This window comes from Solea senegalensis, linkage group LG17 (genome assembly GCF_019176455.1).
Source record: "Solea senegalensis isolate Sse05_10M linkage group LG17, IFAPA_SoseM_1, whole genome shotgun sequence".
NCBI lineage: Eukaryota > Metazoa > Chordata > Actinopteri > Pleuronectiformes > Soleidae > Solea > Solea senegalensis.
Window position 1 is genome coordinate 15,823,454 of NC_058037.1, and position 22,871 is coordinate 15,846,324.

At 41.4% G+C, this 22,871-nt stretch overlaps 4 protein-coding genes across 12 annotated transcripts in view; 3 read left to right on the forward strand and 1 right to left on the reverse strand.

Moving 5' to 3' along the window:
- Positions 1-1,967, reverse strand: part of dtnba (dystrobrevin, beta a) — a 29,778-nt gene extending 27,811 nt beyond the window's left edge. For all 7 annotated transcript variants that reach the window (XM_044049056.1, XM_044049052.1, XM_044049057.1 and 4 more), the window contains exon 1: positions 1,672-1,967. The gene's annotated coding sequence lies outside the window, so the exon portion shown is untranslated. The remainder of the gene's footprint in view (positions 1-1,671) is intronic.
- Positions 1,968-3,560: 1,593 nt separating this feature from the next.
- On the forward strand, positions 3,561-6,676 carry LOC122783817 (toll-like receptor 5). The gene is made up of 2 exons (XM_044048683.1): positions 3,561-3,650; positions 4,457-6,676. Exons 1-2 carry the CDS (start codon positions 3,594-3,596, stop codon positions 6,350-6,352), a joined length of 1,953 nt encoding a protein of 650 aa, XP_043904618.1. The 5' UTR covers positions 3,561-3,593; the 3' UTR covers positions 6,353-6,676.
- A 746-nt stretch (positions 6,677-7,422) lies between these two features.
- Positions 7,423-11,282, forward strand: nup43 (nucleoporin 43). The gene is made up of 8 exons (XM_044049100.1): positions 7,423-7,676; positions 8,330-8,452; positions 9,049-9,126; positions 9,250-9,412; positions 9,497-9,632; positions 9,738-9,889; positions 10,001-10,117; positions 10,835-11,282. Exons 1-8 carry the CDS (start codon positions 7,557-7,559, stop codon positions 11,062-11,064), a joined length of 1,119 nt encoding a protein of 372 aa, XP_043905035.1. The 5' UTR covers positions 7,423-7,556; the 3' UTR covers positions 11,065-11,282.
- A 333-nt stretch (positions 11,283-11,615) lies between these two features.
- On the forward strand, positions 11,616-21,669 carry lats1 (large tumor suppressor kinase 1). Of its 3 annotated transcripts, XM_044049096.1 has the most exons (8): positions 11,650-11,876; positions 12,910-13,341; positions 13,968-14,085; positions 14,778-16,216; positions 16,762-17,344; positions 18,398-18,580; positions 18,673-18,779; positions 18,872-21,669. In XM_044049096.1, exons 2-8 carry the CDS (start codon positions 12,994-12,996, stop codon positions 19,382-19,384), a joined length of 3,291 nt encoding a protein of 1,096 aa, XP_043905031.1. In that variant the 5' UTR covers positions 11,650-11,876; positions 12,910-12,993; the 3' UTR covers positions 19,385-21,669. The 3 variants fall into 3 exon arrangements, 2 of the variants coding, with proteins under 2 accessions (XP_043905032.1, XP_043905031.1); XR_006362135.1 differs by lacking the exons at positions 18,398-18,580; positions 18,673-18,779; positions 18,872-21,669 and adding an exon at positions 16,428-16,501 and having other exon boundaries at positions 11,616-11,876; positions 16,762-16,826; XM_044049097.1 differs by lacking the exons at positions 18,398-18,580; positions 18,673-18,779; positions 18,872-21,669 and adding an exon at positions 16,428-16,441 and having other exon boundaries at positions 11,616-11,876; positions 16,762-16,950.
- Positions 21,670-22,871: the final 1,202 nt, after the last annotated feature.

Here is a 22,871-nt window from a genome sequence, read left to right on the forward strand (position 1 = left end):
GGGAAATCTTTGTTTTCCTCTCTAATTTGCTCCTGTAAAGATGTAAACAAATTGCCCACCCCTCAATTTTAAAATACACAACATGTAGCTACAAGGGAATAAGGCCCAACAGTTACTGTAATCTCTCCTTCTCCCCATCTCTATCTCTTTTTATCACTTCCTCCACTTCCTCAACGTTTTGGAAACCTCTGCAACCTGTGCAAATATGCAAAAATAAAATTCACCAAGTGTAGTGAATAATATAATAAAACAGGTAATTTTGATCAAATATATGTGTGTTATTAAGCCAAATGTCTTACTTTAGCAACTTATTAATTTGTTAATAGATAGAAAAACCTGCATATATGACACCAACATGTATTTATAATGAGAGTACTGTATCTGTTTCCATTCAACTTGTTTCATGGTTCCATACATTTTTAATTTGAAGTATGCCGAATATTCCAACGGGTATTATTGATTTCAATAAAAGCATTAAATTATGTAAAAACAATGCCTCTATGTGTAGCGACAAGCCTAGGAATGTAAAAACGCCATATTTTTGAATGGAACATCGTTCCTCACACTGGACGCCAAACCTTCATAAAATCCTTCACATAAAATATGCCGATTTTTTCAATACCCAGTATTGATTTCAATAAAAGCATTAAATTATGTAAAACCATGTCTTTATGAGAAGCCATAAGCCTGTGAATGTAAACACGACGGATTCTGAATGGAATATCGTTCTTCCCGCACCAAAGGACATCAAAAATCTCATAAAATCCAAAATCTAGAGCGTGACGAATATTTTATTGGGCATTATAGATCTCAATAAAAGCATTTAATTATGTAAAACAATGCCCATATATAAAAAGATAAACGGCGAGTGTAGAAACGACAGAAATTCGTTCCACCCACAGAAAAGGACACCAAAACTAAATCCAATCCCAAATATAGAGTGTGCCGATTCTTTTATTGTGCACTATACCGTTCAATAAAGCCATTTAATTATTTGAAACAATTCCTTTATGATACGAACGATAATCCTGGGAATGTTAAAAACCGAGAGATTTTCAATAGAATATCGTTACACCCACAGAAAAGGACACCAAAACTTATTAAAACTCTAAATATATATTCTAAGGGCAATACTGACCTCAATATAAGGCCACAAACTATGTAAAACAACGTATGGGAATGTAAAACGCCAAGTTTTGAATGGAATATCGTTCCTCCCACAGAAGAGGACACCAATAGTGGTTTTGATTTTAAAAAAGTGGGCATGACTTATGAATCAACACACGGATGGGAAGTGGGGGGGGTGGACATTGGGACTCACTCACTGGATATTTTTGGTCATAATATCCACATGGTATTTTCTCAAGCGTTCGAATATAAATATTTAAATAAATACTGAGTCAAAGTTTCTTTTTCCTTCAACTGTATATATTTTTATTTTAGCTCTGCCTACTTCTGGGAAGCTGTGTGACATCTGAGCGGCCATGTTGCAGAAAAGTTTAACTCCCTGTTCACCTTGTTCCCCCACGAGTGAATGTGTGCGTGTGTACTTGAAAGCTCTCGGCTCTCAAAACTCGGCAGGAAACCTTTAGTTTTTCACATTAAGAGTCGCACTCGCGGCGACAGAAACTTATAACACTAACTCTCGTCGGACGGTGTGGTTCTACTCACCAGGACTGTTTGCGGCAGGTATTCGTCGCCAAATCCCAACATCAACACAGTAGAAACGTGTGTATGTGTGTGTGCCACTGACTTTAGCCGCTACTGCTGCTGCTTCTTCTCCTCTTCTAACGTCCGCTTCCTCTTTTCAGCGCGTTTGTAAAAGTCTCTTCTTTCGGTTAGATTAAATTCCTTCCCCCAGGTCCCGTTATTTATTTCCGTAGCGGACCATGTTTGGCACCCGCCTCCTCCACCACCTCTGCCGCCGCTGGTGCTGCTGCTGCTGTTACCGGTTACTGATGAACTATTTTTGAAAGAAGTCACTCGCCTCCTTGGCCCGTCCTCCTCGCCCCGCCCCCTGCCTGCCACTCACTGCTACTACCAAATTATGAATATTAACATTCTCATATCTGATTAAAATAATCTGATTGATATTCCATAATTTGCACAATTTCACACTGGAAACAGCATGGGCGGATCAGGAAATAATGGGGGCCCAGGGCTAAAACATGAAAAAAAGCCCCCCCCACCACCACCATTCCTACAAATGAGCAGCAGGTGTCACTACCTGACCTGAACCAAAAACCTGATTTGTTCTCCGCATGTGGCTACAACACTACTACAATGAACACACATAAAATTTATAAAAATAACCTCTAAAATGAAAGATAAGCCAATCACTGAAATGAAAATACATAAAAAAAATAATATTTTGTAAGAATAACTACTAAAATAAAAGACAACATAACTGCTGAAACAAAATAACATAAAAACACATTTCTTTTATACAAATGACTGTAAAAGATAACATAAGAACTAATTAAATGAAAATAACTTACCGGCTGAAGTCAAAGAACAAAAAATGTGTATTTTTTTCATAAGAACTTCTAAAACAAATAAATTACAGTGAAAGTGAAAGGTTTGTAATTTTCCTCTGATTGTGTTTCTATTCCTCTATTGTGTTTGACAAAACTTTATTGTGCTGAAGTTGTGAAATTCACCAGCTCAGTGTGATAAAACACACACACACACACACACACACACACACACAGATAATCTGCAGTGTTTTGGGCAGATTATCACAAAGAAAAGGAGAGAAGGTTTCTGTGGCATAGTCATATGTCCTTAAGTGGTAACACCCAAATGAGGAAAAAAGAGGAAATTGTGTCAACAAAAATGCATCTTATTGAGAATAATGTGTTGAAATAATGAGGGGAAACATGACGCGAAAATCTTTATTTACTTACCCGGATCTGTCACACTCGATTTCACATGTTTCACAAGATTCTTTAATGTGCAATGATTGTGTGTCACTGCACTTTCCTCCTGTTCTACTCACTTTTGTGATCACATAATGAAGGTATTCATTTTAGGTATGTAACATTATAGAAACATGTAAAGGATTTTTTGAGTGTATTTTATTACTTTTTTGATATTTATAAACACGTTTTGCACACCTGTTCACATGTAGCATTGTTATTGTACACTTTATTTGTGTTCTTTATATTTCTTATGTGAAATCATACTGTAGTACTCCCAAACATGCTGTTGCAACACATACATTTCCCCCAGTGTGAGATCAATAAAGTCAAATCTAATCTAATCTCATACGTTTTCTTGTAAAAGTGACCAATAGGGGTTATAAAAAAAACAACATAAACATTGCTGCATATTGTGTAAAACAGTAAAACACAAGTATGAGGGTTACTCCTGTACATTTGCAATTCAGCTCACAACAAGAGAATGTAAACATGTGAATGTTCTTCCCCTCTGGTGCAAATCTGGATTCAACAAAAAAAAAGGGGGGGAAATGCCGCTCAGCGTCATGTTTGCGCAGCAGGGTCAATGTCATGCTCAACACAAGTGATGCAAACACACACACACACACAGATAAAAAGGGCTGCAGAGAAGAGAAGGGAAGACAAGAGAAGAGGATGATGAAGATGAGGCTGCTGTGTCTTCAGCTGGTCACCATCTGTGTTTTCCTACAGGTACGTAAACACCGAATGTGATAGAAATGTAAATTTACATGTGAACTGCATTTTAACTTACAGGTTTATTTTTTTAAAGGTACAGTTAATTTCAGGCACAATTAATTTACAGTGCACGATAGAGAACAAAAAAAAACAAGGTTTTTCAAAATACAGAATTATAGTGTAAGTATTCTATAGTACATCCTTTTATATTAAATTCAATTTAAAATTGTTTTATTATGTTACAAAACAATGTATTTGGGAAAGTTATGCATGATCTTGACAGTACATAGACATATGCGTATATAATAATAATTATTATTATTATTATTATATGTGTATATATACAGTATATATAGTTGTTAACAAAATGTTTTAAAAGTGCTTTACTACTAAATGTGCTGTATATATATATTCTTTTTTAAATCCTTACAAATGAGAAGATTTGAAAACGGTTTCATAACTATTAGAAAATTACAGCGATTATAAATAGCTTGTCAATTTTTTTCAATTTTTTCATATTTAATATAAAAGCTTAGATCTCTAAGCGAAAAGGAAATTGTGTATTTTTTTGTGCAATTTCTTTCTAATTTGAAGCCCTTCACTATACAATATAGGCTACATTAAACATTTAAAGGAACACATTTCAGTAGAAGATGTTGAAGTCTTACATCTTAAATGTCCTTTATTGAGACCAAGCGGGAAAGAATTGGGCTTGTAACCAGAGGGTCACATGGTTCAGATCCCAGGACAGGTCAAATTTTCACTCTCACTGAAAAGTGTGTGTGCAAAAATTAACACCTTCTATTCTAACCCTCTCTCAGGTGCCTGGATGTTTCCCATCATGCCTCATAAGGGGCTCCGTCGCACACTGTGCCGCCATGAGGCTTACCTCGGTTCCTGCTCTCCCTCCCGGAATCACGCACCTTTACCTGGAGATGAACCGCATCAGTGAGATAAACTCGTCTTCGCTGTCAGGTCTGGAGCAGCTGCAGGAGCTGGACCTGGGAACACAGACTGTGCCGCTTGCGATCGGGAGCAACACCTTCGTAAATCAAAGACGTCTGAAGACACTGATGCTGGACTTCAACGTCGGCCTCCAGCTAGAGCCTCTGGCCTTTGAGGGATTGTCCAGTTTGCAGTCACTCTACCTGGGTTACTGTTCACTCAATGAGTCCATACTGAAGGGGAACTTTCTGGAGCCGCTCTCCTCTTTAGAGACTCTTAACCTCTTTGGTAACCACATAAAAAGACTCCAGCCCTCCATGTTCTTCGCTAACATGAGCCACTTGAAAGATCTGAACCTCCAGCTGAACAGAATCAACAAACTATGTGAATCAGACCTTGTGGGTTTCCAGGGAAAATACTTCAATGTCATGAAGTTGAACTCAGGATTGAAACTTACTGCAATGTCCAGTTTTGATTGCGGGAATCCTTTCAGGGGAATGTCCTTTCAGACCTTGGACCTGTCTAACAACGGGTTCAGTGTGGATCAATTGAAGCGGTTCTTCAGAGCAATTGACGGAACAAAGATCTCCCACCTCAAACTCTCCGGACACATCGGTAAAGGACTCTCTTTTAATAACCTCCCTGATCCGGACCACACCACATTTGAGGGCTTAAAGAACAGCTCAGTCCTTGATTTGGACCTGTCCAGAAACAGAATATTTGCACTGCAGCCGGAGGTTTTCAGTCCACTGAGAGACGTCGTGAATATTGACATTTCCCAAAACAGAGTGAATCATATTCACAAAAATGCCTTCAAAGGTCTTCAAGGTCACTTAAACAAGCTCAAATTGTCACACAACCTGCTCGGGGAAATCTACTCTTACACGTTTGATTCTCTGACAAACCTGGAAGTGTTGGATTTGTCTTACAATCACATCGGTGCACTGGGTTATGGTTCCTTTCGGGGACTTCCCAAGCTCAAGACATTGCTTTTAACAGGGAACACTCTACGAGACGTAGGTTTCCCGGCGTCTTTACCGACTTTAGATCATCTCTTTTTGAACGACAACAGGTTGGCGCCCTCGTCAGTGAGCAGCGTCGCTCGGTTTGCCAGTAACATTACATACCTGGACATTAGAGACAACAGATTAAAGGACTTGGGGGACGTTTACACGCTTGAGACCCCGCTGAAACGCCTGCAGTATCTCTCCTTTGGAGGAAACACAATCAGGTGGTGCACACAAAGTTCATCGTTCGGTCCAAATGATCTCCAACACCTGGATCTTCACAGCAGCTCCCTGCAGACTGTTTGGTCACAGGGCACATGTCTGAACATGTTCGACAGTTTTGGACGCGTGGAAGTTCTGAACTTGAGCTTCAACGGGTTGCGGTCTCTTCCTGAAGGCATCTTTAAGGGTCTCGCATCAGTCCGTTTGATGGACCTCTCGTCCAACGCCTTGACATATCTCCAGCCTGACGAGTTGCCCAAAAGTCTGAAGGCACTTAACCTCGCCGACAACTTCATCGCCTCCCCAGACCCGGCTGCTTTCCGCTCCCTCAGATTCCTCGATCTGACCATGAACCGATTCCACTGTGACGCCAAACTGAAGAACTTTCTGACGTGGATGAACCAGACCAACGTGACCTTCCAGAGTCCTGTTGAGGAGCTCAGATGTGAATTTCCTGCTGGTTTTCGTAATACTCCCTTATTGCAATACTCTGCTCAGGTCACACTGCAGGAAAACCACATAATAAGTCAAGTTCTTTTATAGTTTTTATATATTTTCTTAGTATAGGCTGTGGATCTCTGTTCACAGCCTATACTAAGATACAGTTACTAAGATATTAACTAAGGTCGTCACACGTATTGTTTTTGTAACATCGTGATGGAATATTGTTCAATAATGTGAAGCTCATATCGCAACACATCCCTACTGAATACTTGCTTCCCGCTGGCCTAAAGAAACTAAATCAAGCCATCCATTATGTATCTGGTTTCTTTATAGGTTTGCATGTCCAGCAGGTGGCAACGTTGCACCACAAATTGAAAGGCTGTTAAAAGCCAGAACTGAAAAAAAAGTACAAATATCTTACCAGAAAATGACTTTGGTAGAAGTTGAAGTCACTTAATATTACTTAAGTAAACGTCTTAAAGTATATGATGTTTATTGTACTCAAGTATCAAAAGTCATTTTCTGATATAAAATGTATTTAAGTTTTAGAAACGTGTGAACGGGTGAAAACTGTAGCGTAAGCAGCTCATCGAGACCAGAAAAGCTCTGTATAAATAAATTCCATAATACAAACTCATCTTCTTCTGATTTTTCATCTGTAGAATCCACAGCCCACACACCAAAATTTCCTCCCCAGTCTTTCCAATCCAATCCAAATTTATTTCTATAGCACAAAAGGGAAACTTGAGTGAAAGTACAAGAATGTTACCAGAAAATGACTTTGGTAGAAGTTGAAGTCACTTTCTCCCTGTGTTCCGTTTACTCTTTTCGAGTAATGGTTTCGTAGTTTTAGTGTTGTTTGATAAATTCTGTACTGTATATTTATTATGAACCACTAATAAAACAATAAAACAAATTATTTTTCATAGTAGCACCATTCTAATCATACAGACGTCAGTTGGCCTAGAAATGTAATTGAAGTTCCTCTCAAAACTAAATTTGAATTTCCTATTCAGTGTCAAAAATGACTCTTTATTTGTTTTTCGAATTTTATAACTAATGTCTTTTAAATTGGTACCTATTATTATTATTTTTGCCTGCCAATCTATTACTCCACACTCCAAACCAGTAGGTGGCGGTAATGCAATGAGTAGCGGCCGTGGTTGCCGAAACCTCTGCGCTACCGTAGTTGATTTGCAGGCGCGTATCTCGGATCTCCTGGTCCTGGCTACGAATGCTAAGCTAGTGTCAGCTAAAGTCTTTTAAATCTAAAGTACCTGAGCCTGTTTCCTTTTTCTTTTTAATGGAGAGTGTCAATGCTAAATACGTGTCCCAGAAAATCAGTAAAACCAGATGGAAACCAGTATCACATTCGACTCTGCAGCAGCCGGACATCTTTGCGACCGGCTCGTGGGACAATGAGGTGGGCAAGTTGACAGTTGTTAATATTGACGCTTAATTGAATGGACTTTACTTTTAATATCAACTTTAGGTGATATTTTAGGTTAGATTGTGGGACTAAACAGTCCAGTAACATTCAGATAATGACTGAAGACATGTTATGAATCGTTGAGTGTGAGTTTGGCGTGAATATCGAGCACTAACATGTTTTATTTGCTGCAGGAAACATTAAACTATACATATTCATGCCTGGCTAGCATGTAGTCATACAAGTTAGTATAGAGTCTAGGCTTAGCTGATATATTACCGAAGACAAGGCAGATTGTTGGTACTAAGTGGTAAAAGGAGGACTCAGAACTAAACTTTTACCTTGTGTCATCTCTGAAACACGCAGAACATATGTTTTTTTAGTAGCACATCAGTTGATTTTATTGGTGTTTTTGTGATTGCCTTGGGTTTTTAAAAGCTCCCTTGTATGTTGAATTGGTTTATGTATGGGTAGATGTATTTAAAAGGTGTTTTTATATTTGTATAATGTCTTAATAAATGTGTTGGAGTTGGTAATAAAAATGTTTAAATCAAGATTGTAGTGGTGTTTTATATGTTTATTTCTTGAGTAAAAGTATATAAGGTTTCTTTCCACCAGTAAACACTCTGGTAATGTGTTTATTGCAGAACAACAAGCTATCCCTCTGGTCCATTGGGAACCATGGAAGTCCTGGCATGGATGATGGTTTTGAAGGAGAACCACAGCTTTTATGTGAACACAAGCATGATGGAGATGTTCTAGACCTTCAGGCAAGTTTCCTAACTCAAAAAAAATTCGCTTGCTTACGATGTTTCCTGTCAGGTGAACAGCTGGTGATTATAAGTATAATATAGAGCTGCAGCTAACAATTATTTTCATAATCGATTAATCTGTTGATTATTTTCTCGATTAATCGTTTGGTCCATAAAATATCAGAAAACCTTAAAAAAATGTTGATCGGTGTTTGTCAAACCTGGAAATGATGATGTTCTCAAATGTCTTGTTTTGTCCACTAACCAAAATGATTGACTTTTAATGATTTCTTTGTTACCCAGAGCAAAGAAATGAAGAAAATATTCATATTTAAGAAGTTTAAGCAATTGAAAATCTTGTTTTAAACATGAATAAAGCTTCAAACCGATTCATCAATTATCAAAATAGTTGTCGATTCATTTAGTAATCGATTAATCGATTAATCGTTTCAGCTCTAGTATAATATGATTCAAATGTTGTAGATTATTTCTGCCCTCATTGTTTGATGAGAGCTAGTCATTTTGACTTTTTGTCAATTAAAAAAAACATATGTGACGCAGAAGGATATTAAGCTACAAGGCTTATTTCACTTTTGTTCTGTATTATTTTGCAGTTTTTGGATCAAGACAGAATCGTCACAGCATCGTCGACTGGAGCCGTCAGCATCTACCGCCACCACCCAAACAGTCAGGTATAGATGGTTATACCCTCAGTGTCCTTGAGGAATGGCTAAATATAAGAAAATGGCCCCACAAAAGAACGTAGGGCAAATAACTTTTCTAATTTCATATTTGATCTTCCATCTCCTTTTCAGACAATATCTGTTTCTCAGCACTGGGCGAGAACACATCGCTACCCATGTGACAACGCCCCCTGTACTGGTGTGGTGTGCAGCAGCCCCGAGATCGTCTCGGTCGGTGAAGACGGCAGGATCATCGTCTTCAGAGCCGACCAGGAAGGAGTGATTCGAACCATAGGTGAGGATGAAAATTTAACTAAAGTTGAATTTCTGTGAACAAAATGGCTGACATGTTTTTTTTTTTTTGGACCGTCATTGCCAGAAAACGCAGACAGCAGCACGATTCACGCTGTGACGTACCTGAGGACAACAGAGATTTTGACAGTGAACTCTATCGGCCAACTCAAGCTGTGGGATTTTAGACAACAGAGCAACTCACCATCACAGATTCTCTCCCTGTTAGTTATACACACACAAACTACACTTCAAACATGTTTTTGTTTTTTTCTATTCTTTACCTATTCTTTCATTCTAAGCAATAATGACGTGTTTATTCTTCTCAGGTCAGGAGATAGAGTTCCTCTACACTGTGTGGACAGACATCCAAACCAGCAGCACATTGTGGCCACAGGAGGCCAGGACGGCATGCTCTGTGTCTGGGATGTGAGACAAGGCAACGCTCCCTTCTCACTCATGGAGGCACACTCTGCTGAAAGTAAGAGCTCATTGTGACCAGATAAATAATTCAACCAGATTTTATCGAAACATTATTGGTTTTAATTAGTTTTGTATAGGAATGTGTATAAAAAATATGATTTTTGTCCAGTGTGGGAGGTCCACTTCCACCCAACCAACCCAGACCATCTGTTCACCTGCTCAGAGGACGGCTCGCTGCTGCACTGGGAAACATCCTCACCTTCAGACATGCCCTCCTTCCTACAAGGCAAGCCTCAATATTACATGTTCCCTATTCATTTTAGCTAAAAGAGAGATGACGAGCTGCAGAAAAATTGTATTTTAAAACCTAAGAAAATAACAAATTTTTACTTGCCTTTAGGACAATTGAGCTTCTGTTGTAATAATAAGTGACAGCTAAATCATACATATTAAGAGGATATTTGAACATGCCATATTTAGAAACAATGATTAATTGATTACTAAATTAAACACCAACTATTTTGATTTGTGATTAATCAGTTTAAGTGGCGTTTTTTAGTAGTTAAAACAGGTTTTACATTACATGTCATTTAGCAGACGCTTTTATCCAAAGCGACTTACAATAAGTGCATTTAACCATTTGGGTACAAATAAGAGAGCTAGAAGCTAGAAGTTTTCTGAATTTTCAGCAGTTTCTTTGCTCCATAAAACAAAGAAATCATTTGAAATAAATTTTCATGGGTGGACAAACATTTGAGAACCATTATTTCGAGGTTTTGGAAACACCCATCAACGTTTTTCAACATTTTCTGACATGTTATACAACGACATGTAACAACTAAATCAACTCCTCGAGAAAATAGTACAAGTCGATTATGAAAATAATCATTAGTTACAGCCCGTCATATCCCTAACAGCTCCCCTAACATGACCACAAAATCACTGTACATGTACAGCAATTCCAATTACTTCAATGTAATATGTGTAATGACATTATTTCCAGGTGGCAGGAACAACAGTATGGTGTCTCGCAGTGCGATGGCTCCAGCTGGAGGCAACCAGTCGCTCATCAGCGCCTGGTTGAGCGGAGACACCAGTAAAGCCCGCCTGGAAACCACTCACATGCTGCCCAGCCAGACGCTGTCGGTCAACAGCATGGACGTGCTTGGACAGTGTCTCGTCTGTGGGACTGACGAAGAGGCTATTTTTGTCAACAGACAGATCCCAGTTTGAAAGAGTTATATGGTCAAAAATGTGTATTTACTCTCTCAGTGTAATTTTTTTTCTGTTATGTTTCTTACATGTTTGTTTTTGTTTGTTCATGCATCCAAGGATCATCTTCACTCAAGGACTTTGTAAACCATTCCCAGCAGAGTATTTTAATTCAGCAGTACTTTTCATATGGATGTGTGTTAATGTTTTGAAATAAATAAAAAGCACTAAACGACAAACAAGTTCATAAAATGTTTTTACAGACTTTTCCTTACATGTCAAGTTTAAATGACCACTGCTAGTATTTCATAAATCGGATTATGAATGTCTGAGAATCACAGGTTCAGAGGAGGTGTGGGCAGGAGAGAATGCATCCGGGCAACTCGTAAAGTTTCACCACAGTGTCAACAAGTAGGGTTTCTGGAATTTCTTTTCAAATTAAAATACGTGTACGGCATAATAGTTGTCCATAGTAGGGGAGTTTCTTTAATATATTAATTTAGATTTGCATACAGGAAGTTTACGAATGTTGCGATAAATAATTTCGTCCGTTGACGCGTGAGGTAATAATTATATAGTTATAGCAGTATTTTATTGTGAAAGAAGCGGAAGTTTTCCGTGTCATTCCTGTGTCTCGCTTGTCGCTCCAGTGTGTTACTTGTCATTCAGACATCCCAGGAATTCAACACGACTAGCAACTAGCAACCTGCTCGCCACAACCAGGACATTGTGAGACTAATTCGCGTGTTCTCGTCGCCGATTAGACGTCGAGTAAAGGTTTGTGTCGTCGAAGCGGGACGAGCGTCGAGAGAAGCGGTCGTCTACAGACACGGGTGAGTTGTCAAAACACAATGCTGACGAGCTATCATGCTAATTCCCAACCTGTTGTTGAATTAGCCTAGCAGCAGCAAATGGATGCCTTTAAGGTACACAGGCCCGCGGAGGAAACAGCTGCGCCGTTAGATTCAATGCCGAGAAAAACAAGACAATCGCACACTGCGGCATGTTTCGGTCGCCAAATGTCGGAGGTGTTTAGCTTAAAATTAGCGATCAAATTGGGGGTTTCATGTTAGCATCCTCGTCGCAGGAGGATTAGCGTTAAAGTAGCAATGAGCTGTTAGCCGACTGTGCTAACGACGCGAGCAGCAAGTGGACGAGCGAAGGTTGTTATTTTGATTATGGGGCTGATAATCTTGTATCTTAATGTCAGTAAATAATTGAAAATAATAGTATGTGGTGAAATAAACACAATTTAGTGGGGAAAATATTGTTAATGGTGCTAATTTGCGTATTATCAGTGAAGCGTGTCGTGCTATCCGTGATTACTATTTATCAATTAAATCCACCTGTCAATGATGCTTCATTTGATTTGTGTAGTTTCAATACATTTTGCACTTTTCTTTGGTTGTTACGTTTCTTAGGAGTTACATAATTAGCTGTAAAAAAAACAAGTTCAGTGTCACGGGATATGCACAAATTTGCTCTTGTTACATGTTGTGAATTGGGTCACAATAGTTTGTCGTCTTTAACAAAAAGAAAATCGGTCACTGTGTACAAATGTTTGAGAAACACCGCTTTGTATGTTGGCTTTGCGTCGTGTTGCTTAGTTTGTAGTACCTAGTAAGATCCTAGATGCTCAGATTGCCTGCGTTAGTATGCACAAATGATTTGATGAATTAATGAAACAGTTAATCGACTCACAAATGATTTCCTGACCAATAAACTCTTTACTCCTAATGCTTATCTGTTGGTGTCAGTTAATTATTACTGTCGGCATCTCATTTGTCCAACCTGTTAGGTAACATGACAATGCACTCTGGATTCCTACTCATCACAGATTTTGTTTCTTTGTGCGTTTCCTTTCAGGAGGATGCCGATGTGAAATCCAACCGTGGACAGACTGAGTGACATCCTCTTCATCAGTTTCATTGTCGTCGTACATGCTTTTACATGAAGAGAGGGGAGAAACCCGAAGGATACAGACAGATGAGGCCCAAAACGTTCCCCGCGAGCAACTACAGTGGCAACAGCCAGCAAATGCTGCAGGAAATAAGGAATAGCCTGCGCAACTTGCCCAAACCTTCAGACCCACCTAAAATGGACACAAGTGGAGCTGGGAAAGGGCTTTCAGAGGATCCAAGGCAACAATGGCGCTGCAGCAACCCTAAAAACCCACACCATAAGGCCCTGCAGGAGATCCGGAAATCCCTCATGCCTTTTGCAAATGAGCCCAACACTTCAGGGCCTGAGCTGAACAAACACATGTCGCTGGAAGGCCCGTGTGCTGGGTTTGAGGAGGTGAGACAAGTGTTTTTGTATGTTATGTGTTGCTAAAACAGGTTGTAGTTCAGCATTACAGAGAAATGTCATTCTGTACATAACTGTGTAATGGAGCACAATCACACGACGCACATTGTTTTGGTGAGAATTATTTGGGAAATGACAAGTATGAAAAGTGGAATGACAAGCTTGTGCGGTTGAGAATACAAAAGTGTTTTTCTCACCTGGCAGTTGCCGCTTGTTTTGAGCCAGTGTGAGCAAAACAGGTACGACCGTAGTTAGAAAGTTTGGAATTAATTTATTATTTAACAGTTGTTGAACTGGAAATTATAAATGTTGTTCATATTTTAATCAGTTTTAGTAATTTCTTAAAGATAATGTAAAGTATCTTTTAGTCCTGTAATGTGAGGCTTTGCTAATACAATGATTACAAATATAACAATTATCAATACAAATGACATTTTATTCATTGAGAAACAAATGTATTGATCAAGAAAATGATGTGTGCAACTTTCCCAGCTTGCGAATGTAATAAACCCCAAACTAAATTTGTTTACAGCATGTTTACAACATTTTAAACTTGGCCGAAAAACAACGCAATGATTCTTGTGTTGTTTTTTTTGTGTTTTTCCATTTGTCTACAGCCCAACTGCCGCAGTCTGGGGGTGCCTTTAGAGTACATGGGTAAGGTGACGTACCAGGACTCGATGAGGGAACAGATGGCTGTCAACAACCCCAACACGACAGGCCTGAAAGCCCCAGGTATGTGAGCAGTCCTCTGGGACGAGCTGCTTCTTCTTCTTCTCTTTTATCCTCCATCCAGACAGGCGTGTTCTGTTTAGCCTCTATATTGTTCGTAGGATTTCAGGGCTTTCGCTTCAAGAAATGACAATGCGTTCTAAGAAAAGAGTGCAAGTCACTGCATCGTTGAATGAAAGACATCGACTTGAATTTAGGTCCATGGTTTTTTTCACAAAAAATGTTCTTCAGTGTGATCTAACTCGATGTTGCTCAACCCTGGTGCTGGGGACCCACTGCCCTGCATGCTTTAGACATTTCCTGGCTCCAACACACCTGATTGAAATGGTCAGCTCGTCATCAAGCTCTGCAGAAGCCTGATAACGAGCCATTTATTTGAATCAGGTGTGTTGGAGCCAGGAAACGTCTAAAACATGTAGGGTTAAGAAACAGATTTAAGTACTTTGTGTGTCTGTTTGTTTTCGACCACTGCCCTGAATTAAACCCATAATAATACTGTTCTACTGCATATACCCAGGTATATACTGCTTGTGTACCTTAGTTTGAGAACCATGGACCTACAGGATAAAGAAAGCAGAGATGAACAGAGTGTATATGATAACAAACCACATCACAAGTTTATACGATCATTTTGGATGAGAACACTTCAGTGTTACCATCACTGTATTCACTGAAAAATGTTTCCCTGTCCACAGGTGCTTCCCATATGCAACAGTCTGTGCTGAGGAGGCCGAGCTGGAAAGGCTCTAAGGAGTCGTTGGCCCCTCGACATGGTCCTATGATGGTAGATGGTATGATGTACCGCTCTGACAGCCCTGGACCTCCTGCTGCCTTCCCGCAGGGTCACCCTGCTAACAACCAGAGAGGCAACCCTCCACCAAATCGCGGGGCCATGCCTGGGACAACATCCTGGGACAGCAACCCATCAACCAAGCGATACTCTGGGAACATGGATTACCTGGTGCCTCGGATCTCTCCAGTGCCTCAGGGGGCCTGGCCTGATGGATATCCAGCTGCAGCGGCTCAGAACCAGCGTGGGATGAGTCCAGTGTCTGTGGGCCACCAGCCCATCATAATGCAAAGTTCTGGAGGTAGTAAGTTCAACTTTCCCTCCAGCTGGTCTCAGAATGGCTCCCCACAGCCAGACTACATGGCTGGCAGCAGCCGACAGCCCCCTCCACCATATCCGGTCAACCAGAGCAGCCGGCACAGTCCTACAGACCAGCAGTTACAGACAGGCGGACCTTCATCTTCTCCCTCTTATGTCAATGGTGGAAACATCCCTCAGTCCATGTTGGTACCCAACCGCAACAGTCACAACCTTGACTTGTGCAACTTAGGCCCTCCTCAGTCCTGGTCCCAACCCCCTCTGGTCTCTAACCAACCACAGTCGTCGTCCGGCAACAGCAGCAACCAGGATCTGTCCCCGTCATGGCAGCACAACAAGCCGGTCCACTCCAACTCCTTCAACAGCCACCAGCTGAACGGCAGGGCGCCTCATCCGTCCAGCTCCCAACCCTCCGCCACCACGGTCACCGCCATCACCCAGGCTCCCATCCTGCAGCCAGTCAAGAGCATCCGTGTTCACAAACCTGAGCTACACACCGCCGTTGCCCCCACACACCCGCCATGGCTGCAGCAGGCTCCACCCCCTGCAGCTGCGCCTGCCTATCCAGAACCTCCAGCTCCTGTCTCTCAGATCCCTGTAGTAGCAGAAGTACCCAGCTACCAGGGTCCTCCCCCGCCTTACCCCAAACACCTCCTCCAGCAGGCGGCAGCACCCTTCCCTCCTGCGTACGATCCAGGCGTGAATAAACTCAGCTCAGGCAGGGACGACCCCGCGGAGGAGGAGGGCAGCAGCAGCAGCGGAGGTGGCGATGGTTCCAGAGACAAGGCGGCAGAAAACCCTAAAAGTTCTACACCGACAGAGAAGGAGAAGAAACAGATCACGACATCGCCCGTTCCCGTGCGCCGTAACAAGAAAGACGAGGAGAGGAGGGGAGAGTCCGGCAGAGTGGCTCTGTACTCGCCTCAGGCCTTCAAGTTCTTCATGGAGCAGCACGTGGAGAACATCCTGAAGAACCATCAGATGCGGATAAGGAGGAGGAAGCAGCTGGAAAGTGAGATGCAAAGGGTGAGGAATGAATAACGACCCCTGAGAAGGAATATATTCACAATTTACGATACAATCTTCTTGATCTTTTTATGCTATTTTCCTACTTTTTTCCACCTCGGCTATCTTGTCATCACTGTATTATCTGTCTCTGAAATGTCTTTATTGTATATATTCATTTTTTTTCTGAGCTGTTCTTTCTCTTCCTGTCTCTCCTCGCTTTCACTAACAGCTGATCTAAAAAAGGTAAAGGTATCTCTGCTGTCCTGTGACACAGAATAGTCCACACACACATCAATTATTCAAGTAAGCTGCTGTTGAGTCTGTTTATTTTCCTAACTGCACTACATGTTACTTTTGAAATGCATGTCTCACTGATAATGTCTTGTTTTGGACTAAAAGGATAATGGTAAAAATATCTGTCAGTAAGTTTTTGCACCCCGTTTCATTTGCTTGTGTTTTTCCTCTTAATGACTTGTCTCATCACGAGTGTATTGTATGTGTTTTATGGGCTTTTTTGATACAATCATTTCAGATGAACTCACTCTACTCTGTCCTGTGCTCAGGTGGGTTTGTCTCCAGAAGCCCAGGAGCAGATGCGCATGATGCTCTGTCAGAAAGAGTCCAATTACATCCGGCTAAAGAGGGCAAAGATGGACAAGTCCATGTTCAAACGGATCAAGACCCTGGGCATTGGCGCTTTCGGCGAAGTGTGTTTGGCCAGAAAAGAGGACACGGGCGCGCTGTACGCCATGAAAACGCTCCGTAAGAAGGACGTGCTGCTGAGGAACCAGGTGGCCCACGTGAAAGCGGAGAGGGACATCCTGGCCGAAGCCGACAACGAGTGGGTGGTGCGCCTCTACTACTCCTTCCAAGACAAGGACAACCTGTACTTTGTCATGGAGTACATCCCGGGAGGAGACATGATGAGCCTCCTCATCCGGCTCGGCATCTTCAAAGAGGAGCTGGCTCAGTTTTACATCGCAGAGCTCACCTGCGCCGTGGAGAGCGTCCACAGGATGGGCTTCATCCACCGGGACATCAAACCTGACAACATCCTCATCGACAGAGACGGACACATAAAGCTGACGGACTTTGGACTTTGTACCGGCTTCCGTTGGACACATGACTCCAAGTATTACCAGAGTGGTTAGTGTTACTTTTTATTTTCCAGACCAGAGTGAATTCTGATTTGTGAGATCCAACACAGTGAATTTGTGGATGAGATTCCGCTGTAGAGGGCGCCACTTTACTCCATGGTTGTTTGGCTTTGCTGAGCTCTGGTTGCAGGTTGCTGACGTCAGGGCTCAGGGTGGTTATTAGCAAAAAGCTGTTTTTTTGTCACATATCGTGTATACATGTCCGATCCAAGGCCACATAGTGACGTGACACACATCGGAGTCAGAACAGACGAGTGGAAAAAAAGTCACACGAGTCACCTTAGTCTAGTCATGTGAACATTCCCGTAGATTCTCCTCCATAGATTAAGGAGAAGGCAGTCATAGTCATCTTCAGGAGTTTAGCTGAAGGCAACAGGACTTACTTGAGTAAAGGTAAAGATCTTTCACCTCTCATTCAAGAGGCTTCTTCTGGAAATAGAACTTTCCCTGTATTTTTCCCACTATTTTTTTGTTTTTGTTGAAAAGTTTTCAGCAAACACTGCTGTAGTATACATGTCATGCCTCTATTTAGCACTGGAACAGAAATACACCAAAACCACAGAGCATGTGGGTAAAGCTTGTGCTGTTATATACAAAATGTAAAGGTGGTGTTCTGAGATTTTTTCACCCCAGGAACCATTTACTTAAAATCAACGTTTTAGGACTCCAAAAAATGCAGGTTCCATGTGGGAAAAACGCTGATACGATACAAATTTACTTCCTTAACTTAATTCTTCCGTGTTTTGGCTTTAACTGGAAAAAGTCAAAAATCCAGGTATTCAGCCTCTGAAGGCTCATTAAGTAAAATAATTCATGTCACATAAAGACTATATATCCAGCCTTCAAAGACTGAGTATATGGATTTTTTTGGTCTCTTGGATGAGAGGTGAAACGTCTTCCGTTTAACTCAAGCCAGTCCAGCTGATACATCAGCTGTCAGAAATCCAAATGTGCTGCTGATGCGTCATGTAGGACAAGAATGATAACAGTCAGGGTAAAGAAACTGACCCCTTGTACTACTCTGGGATCTTCTCCTCTCCAGGAGACCATGTGAGGCAGGACAGCATGGACTTCAGCAAGGAGTGGGAAGACCCGGCTAACTGCCGCTGCACTGACCGCCTCAAGCCTCTGGAGAGGAGGAAGGCCCGGCAGCACCAGCGCTGTCTGGCCCACTCACTCGTGGGGACGCCCAACTACATCGCACCTGAGGTGCTGCTCCGAACAGGTACACGACACACGTTTATCTCTGACGCACAATACCACACTTAAGTCAAGTCAAAGGCAGAGCGTTGTATGAAAGTGTTGACTCTCGTCCAGGTTACACTCAGCTGTGTGACTGGTGGAGCGTCGGCGTCATCCTGTATGAAATGGTCGTCGGGCAGCCTCCTTTCTTGGCGACCACGCCTCTGGAGACGCAGCTGAAGGTATGTGTGGCACCCGGCGGTGAAATGTCGAGCATCCGCCGCCGTCATTGTTTTTGTTTTAACACCCGGCGTCTCTCTGTGCTTGGAACCAGGTCATAAACTGGAAGAGCTCGCTGCACATTCCCCCTCCGGCCAAGCTCAGCCCCGAGGCGTCGGATCTCATCGTCAAGCTGTGCCGTGGCCCCGAGGACCGGCTCGGCAAGAACGGCACGGACGAGATCAAGGCCCACCCCTTCTTCAGGGCCATCGACTTCTCCAGCGACCTGCGGCAACAGGCGGCGCCGTACGTCCCCACCATCGCCCACTCCACGGACACGTCCAACTTCGACCCCGTGGACCCGGACAAGCTGTGGAGCAGCGAGAGCGACGGCGAGGACGACCTCAACGACACGCTCAGCTGCTGGTTCCGCAACGGCAAGCACCCGGAGCACGCCTTCTACGAGTTCACCTTCCGCCGCTTCTTCGACGACAACGGCCACCCGTACAGCTGCCCCAAGCCTATCGAGTACGAGGAGGGCGACGAGGACGAGGCCGAGGCGGAGGGCGCGGCGCCGGAGGCGGCCGGGAGCTCCGCCTCCCAGGGCCGAGACCTGGTGTATGTGTAGAACCTGAGCTCATGGGGGCTGCGTGCGCGCGTGCGTGTGTGTACACATACTGAGTGTGAGAGTGCGTGTGAGTGGAGGGGGTTACAGAACAGAACAGCATTTATAAAAAAACATCAGTCTGAGTTAGGGCTGAAAACGACGGTTATTTTTGTCGGAAAAGGTTGAAAAAAAACCTCAAAATAATGAAACTGAAACTGTTTGAATGATTTCTTTGTTTTTTTTCCATGGAAGAAAAGTGGTCTGAACACTAATCTGAACCATATGACACTACAGGTTTTGTGGAAAACGCACACATTTTCCGTCTCGCTGGGAGTGAAATGAGAGGAACGCGAGCGCTTTTTACGATAAATATGAAGCAGGTTTTTATCTTCGCTTAAAGACGGTAAACAAACGTGACGCTTGTGGAAAAGGTCACAGAATGTGTCAGTCGTCACCTAAAGGTTTAATCTGACTGCAGCTAAGGATTATTTACAGTGTACGACATTTGCTTTGTTTATGTGAAGGCACACTTTATTGTTTTTAAAGATGATATAGAAGCCACGATGTATCATTTGAACAACAGTCCAACCCAAACCAGAAGTTCTTAAAATGTTCTTTCTCCGGTGAGGAAAAAAAAAATAGAAGCCATTTTGTATTTTTCCTTGGAACAATTGTTTAAATATTCTTAATTGGGTCTCATTCACTTATTCATTGTCTAAATGATTTCAGTTAGAAAGAAATTAATGAACCAGCTCAGATTACAAGATTAAACCTGTATTTACTATTCCTCCTAATCTGAAATCTTTTGAATTTGAAAAAAAGTGTAGCAACGTAAATATTGAACGGTACGACGTGTACGACTGATTTAACGTAACAGACGAGACGGAAGTGTTTTTACTGGTGTGGCAGTCGTTTTACTCTCTCTACTCTACGTTGGGGGTTTGTGAGAAAGCGGAGCGGGAAATCCAGTTCCAGTTGAGACTTGTGACCTCTGACTTAAATCATTTAATTCTTACTGTAATTCCCCCCCAAACAAACAAGACGTAACGTGTTCGATCAACAGGTTAATACCAGTATTAGTTGGTTACTGGTAAAAATGACTGGATCGTACGTCAAACAATGACAAAACACTACGTGTCATTGAAATGCTTCACTGTAAATGCTGATAAAGCAAAGACATAACACAAACACAGCTTTTTTCCCCCTTACCGAGTGCTTTCAATCTTCTCTTGAATGTGTGAAAGGTTCACTGTAAATATGCTGAGTTTTAAATAATAATAACAGTAATAATGATAAATCAGGTTAGCTCTCCTTTAAAAACCCCTTTAATTTATTTAAGAAAAGTGTAAGTGGTGATGTTCTAAGTGTAGATGCTGTTTGAGTGGGAATTTCTTTGCTGGATTTACTTTAAGTTTATTAGTAAATGAACAAAAAGTGTCTTAATTTATATTGTAACGTGGGTGGGTTTATTGTTAGTGTTGTGACAGGGATAAAAAATGCTCTAATGGTTGATTGCTGTGCCTTTTTTTTCCTTTCACCAAATATAGAGAAGGTTAATAATAATAATGATAATAATCAGAGTGGCATTTTTAATGGACAGTAGCGCGATTGATTGATTCCCAGTAGGTTTTTGTTTTTATTTTTCTAATTTATACCTGAATTGTATTTATAAATTAAGTTGTACACAGTCGATGTAAATATTTCCTGTCGAGCTGATTTTTCCTTCTTTTTTATTATTATTATTATTATGTTGTGTTTCTTAGGGCAGGCCCTCGTCAGTGTCCACTGCTGCTGCTGCCTCCTGTCTTTATGTTTATGTCGTGTAGTTTTTTACGTCTCGTAAGTTGTTTTTTTTTTTTTTTACTTTTTAAATCACTACATCTGCAAAAGACGCTAAATCGAACAAAAAAACGGCTCCAGTTTGTCGTCGTTCCTTTGTTTTTTATTCACATTTTAGTCTCATTTCTCAACCAAAGCACTACATCAGTTTTTTGGGTTTTTTAAAATTCATCCTTCTTTAGTTTCTGTCGTTCCTGTCTTTGTGTTAACACCACTTTTTTTCCCCACAAACTGCTCTCCCTAACAACGTCGTCATGGTGATGATAATGACAGTTATTTCTCTTTGTGAATGTAGTTGCTGTGGACGTTGACGGTGACCACTGGCAGCATTCTGCACTGGTTTCTTTTGTTTGTGTGTTTTTCATTGTTCAGTTGAGAGAGTTTTTATTTTTGTGTACATTGTTGTTGCTCTGGGGGAAAACGGGGACGAGGGTGATCAATAAAGAACGTAAAATACATCCACACAAGTGACCTGGTTGTATCGTTATTTGTAGCAGTTGACTGGAATACAGAGATTAGATGAGGGATTAGAGCTCCACTAAACTAAACAAAAACTTGCTAGTTTGTCCACATTTCAGTCAATGTGTTGATATTGATATGTGGCCACCAGAGGGCGCCAAACACAGTAAACAGGCCACCTCTGTAGCACTATGTCATGGAAAATTAAACCAACTCAATCAGATAATCGTCATTGATTGCCCAAAATTTTAACTATAGATATATATATCTTTAACTAACTTGAAGAGATTTTTAAGGACCTAAACAATCACCATCACAGCCAATCAAGAGTTATATGTATATTAACAATAGCTAAAGAACACATTGGTTCTTACCATGACTCAGTCTCTTCCTGCTGGAAACTGGACTTTTCTAAACCACGCGGTCTCTCCTGCACCAAAGTCCATGGAGAAAATCAGCCATTTTAACCTCACAGGAGTTGTGGATCCACTGGTGCGTCCATCTGTAAGTTCAAACGTGTTATTTTGGAAATCCTTTCATTTGGATTTTAACCCTAAGTGACACAAACTTACCCAGTGACGCAGCAGTTAAGTATAGAACCAGCAGCTCCTGTGTCCCTGCAGGCTAAAAACGCTGGTTTTCTCTATGAGGTTTGGTGCGGGAGAGTGAGCAGGTCACAACGTTCATTTTAACAGTCAGGAAATGCTATTGAAGGGTGCGATAACAGCACCAAACTTATTTTTAACATTTAACAGACGATATGGTGATGTATCCCCTTAATGTTTGTGTACTTTAGCAAGGAAAAAAAAACCTTTAATAAGTGGAAAATCAGCAGAAACATGAGGCTACATCTTCCATTTATTTGAGTGTAGTAAAGGGAGGCAGTGGTCTGCAACCTTTAGTATTTAAAAAGCCATTTTTGTATAAATTTTTTTACAAATTACTCAATTTTAGGTGCTGGGAATGTCTCAAAACACAGGTTTGTTGGGTTCTGGGACGTCTTTTTATATCGCAATTTTTTAGTGGACGAAATATTAAAACCGTTGAAAGAAATAATGAAAGACATACATCATTGAGGACAAACAAGTTAACTTAAACAAGCTTATTTTTTTAATGGATCTGCAAAACTGTTTGAATTTCCAAAGAGAACTCGTGAAACCTCCCTCCCCCACAGTTACCCAGTGGCAAACGTTACACAACGTTACAGAAA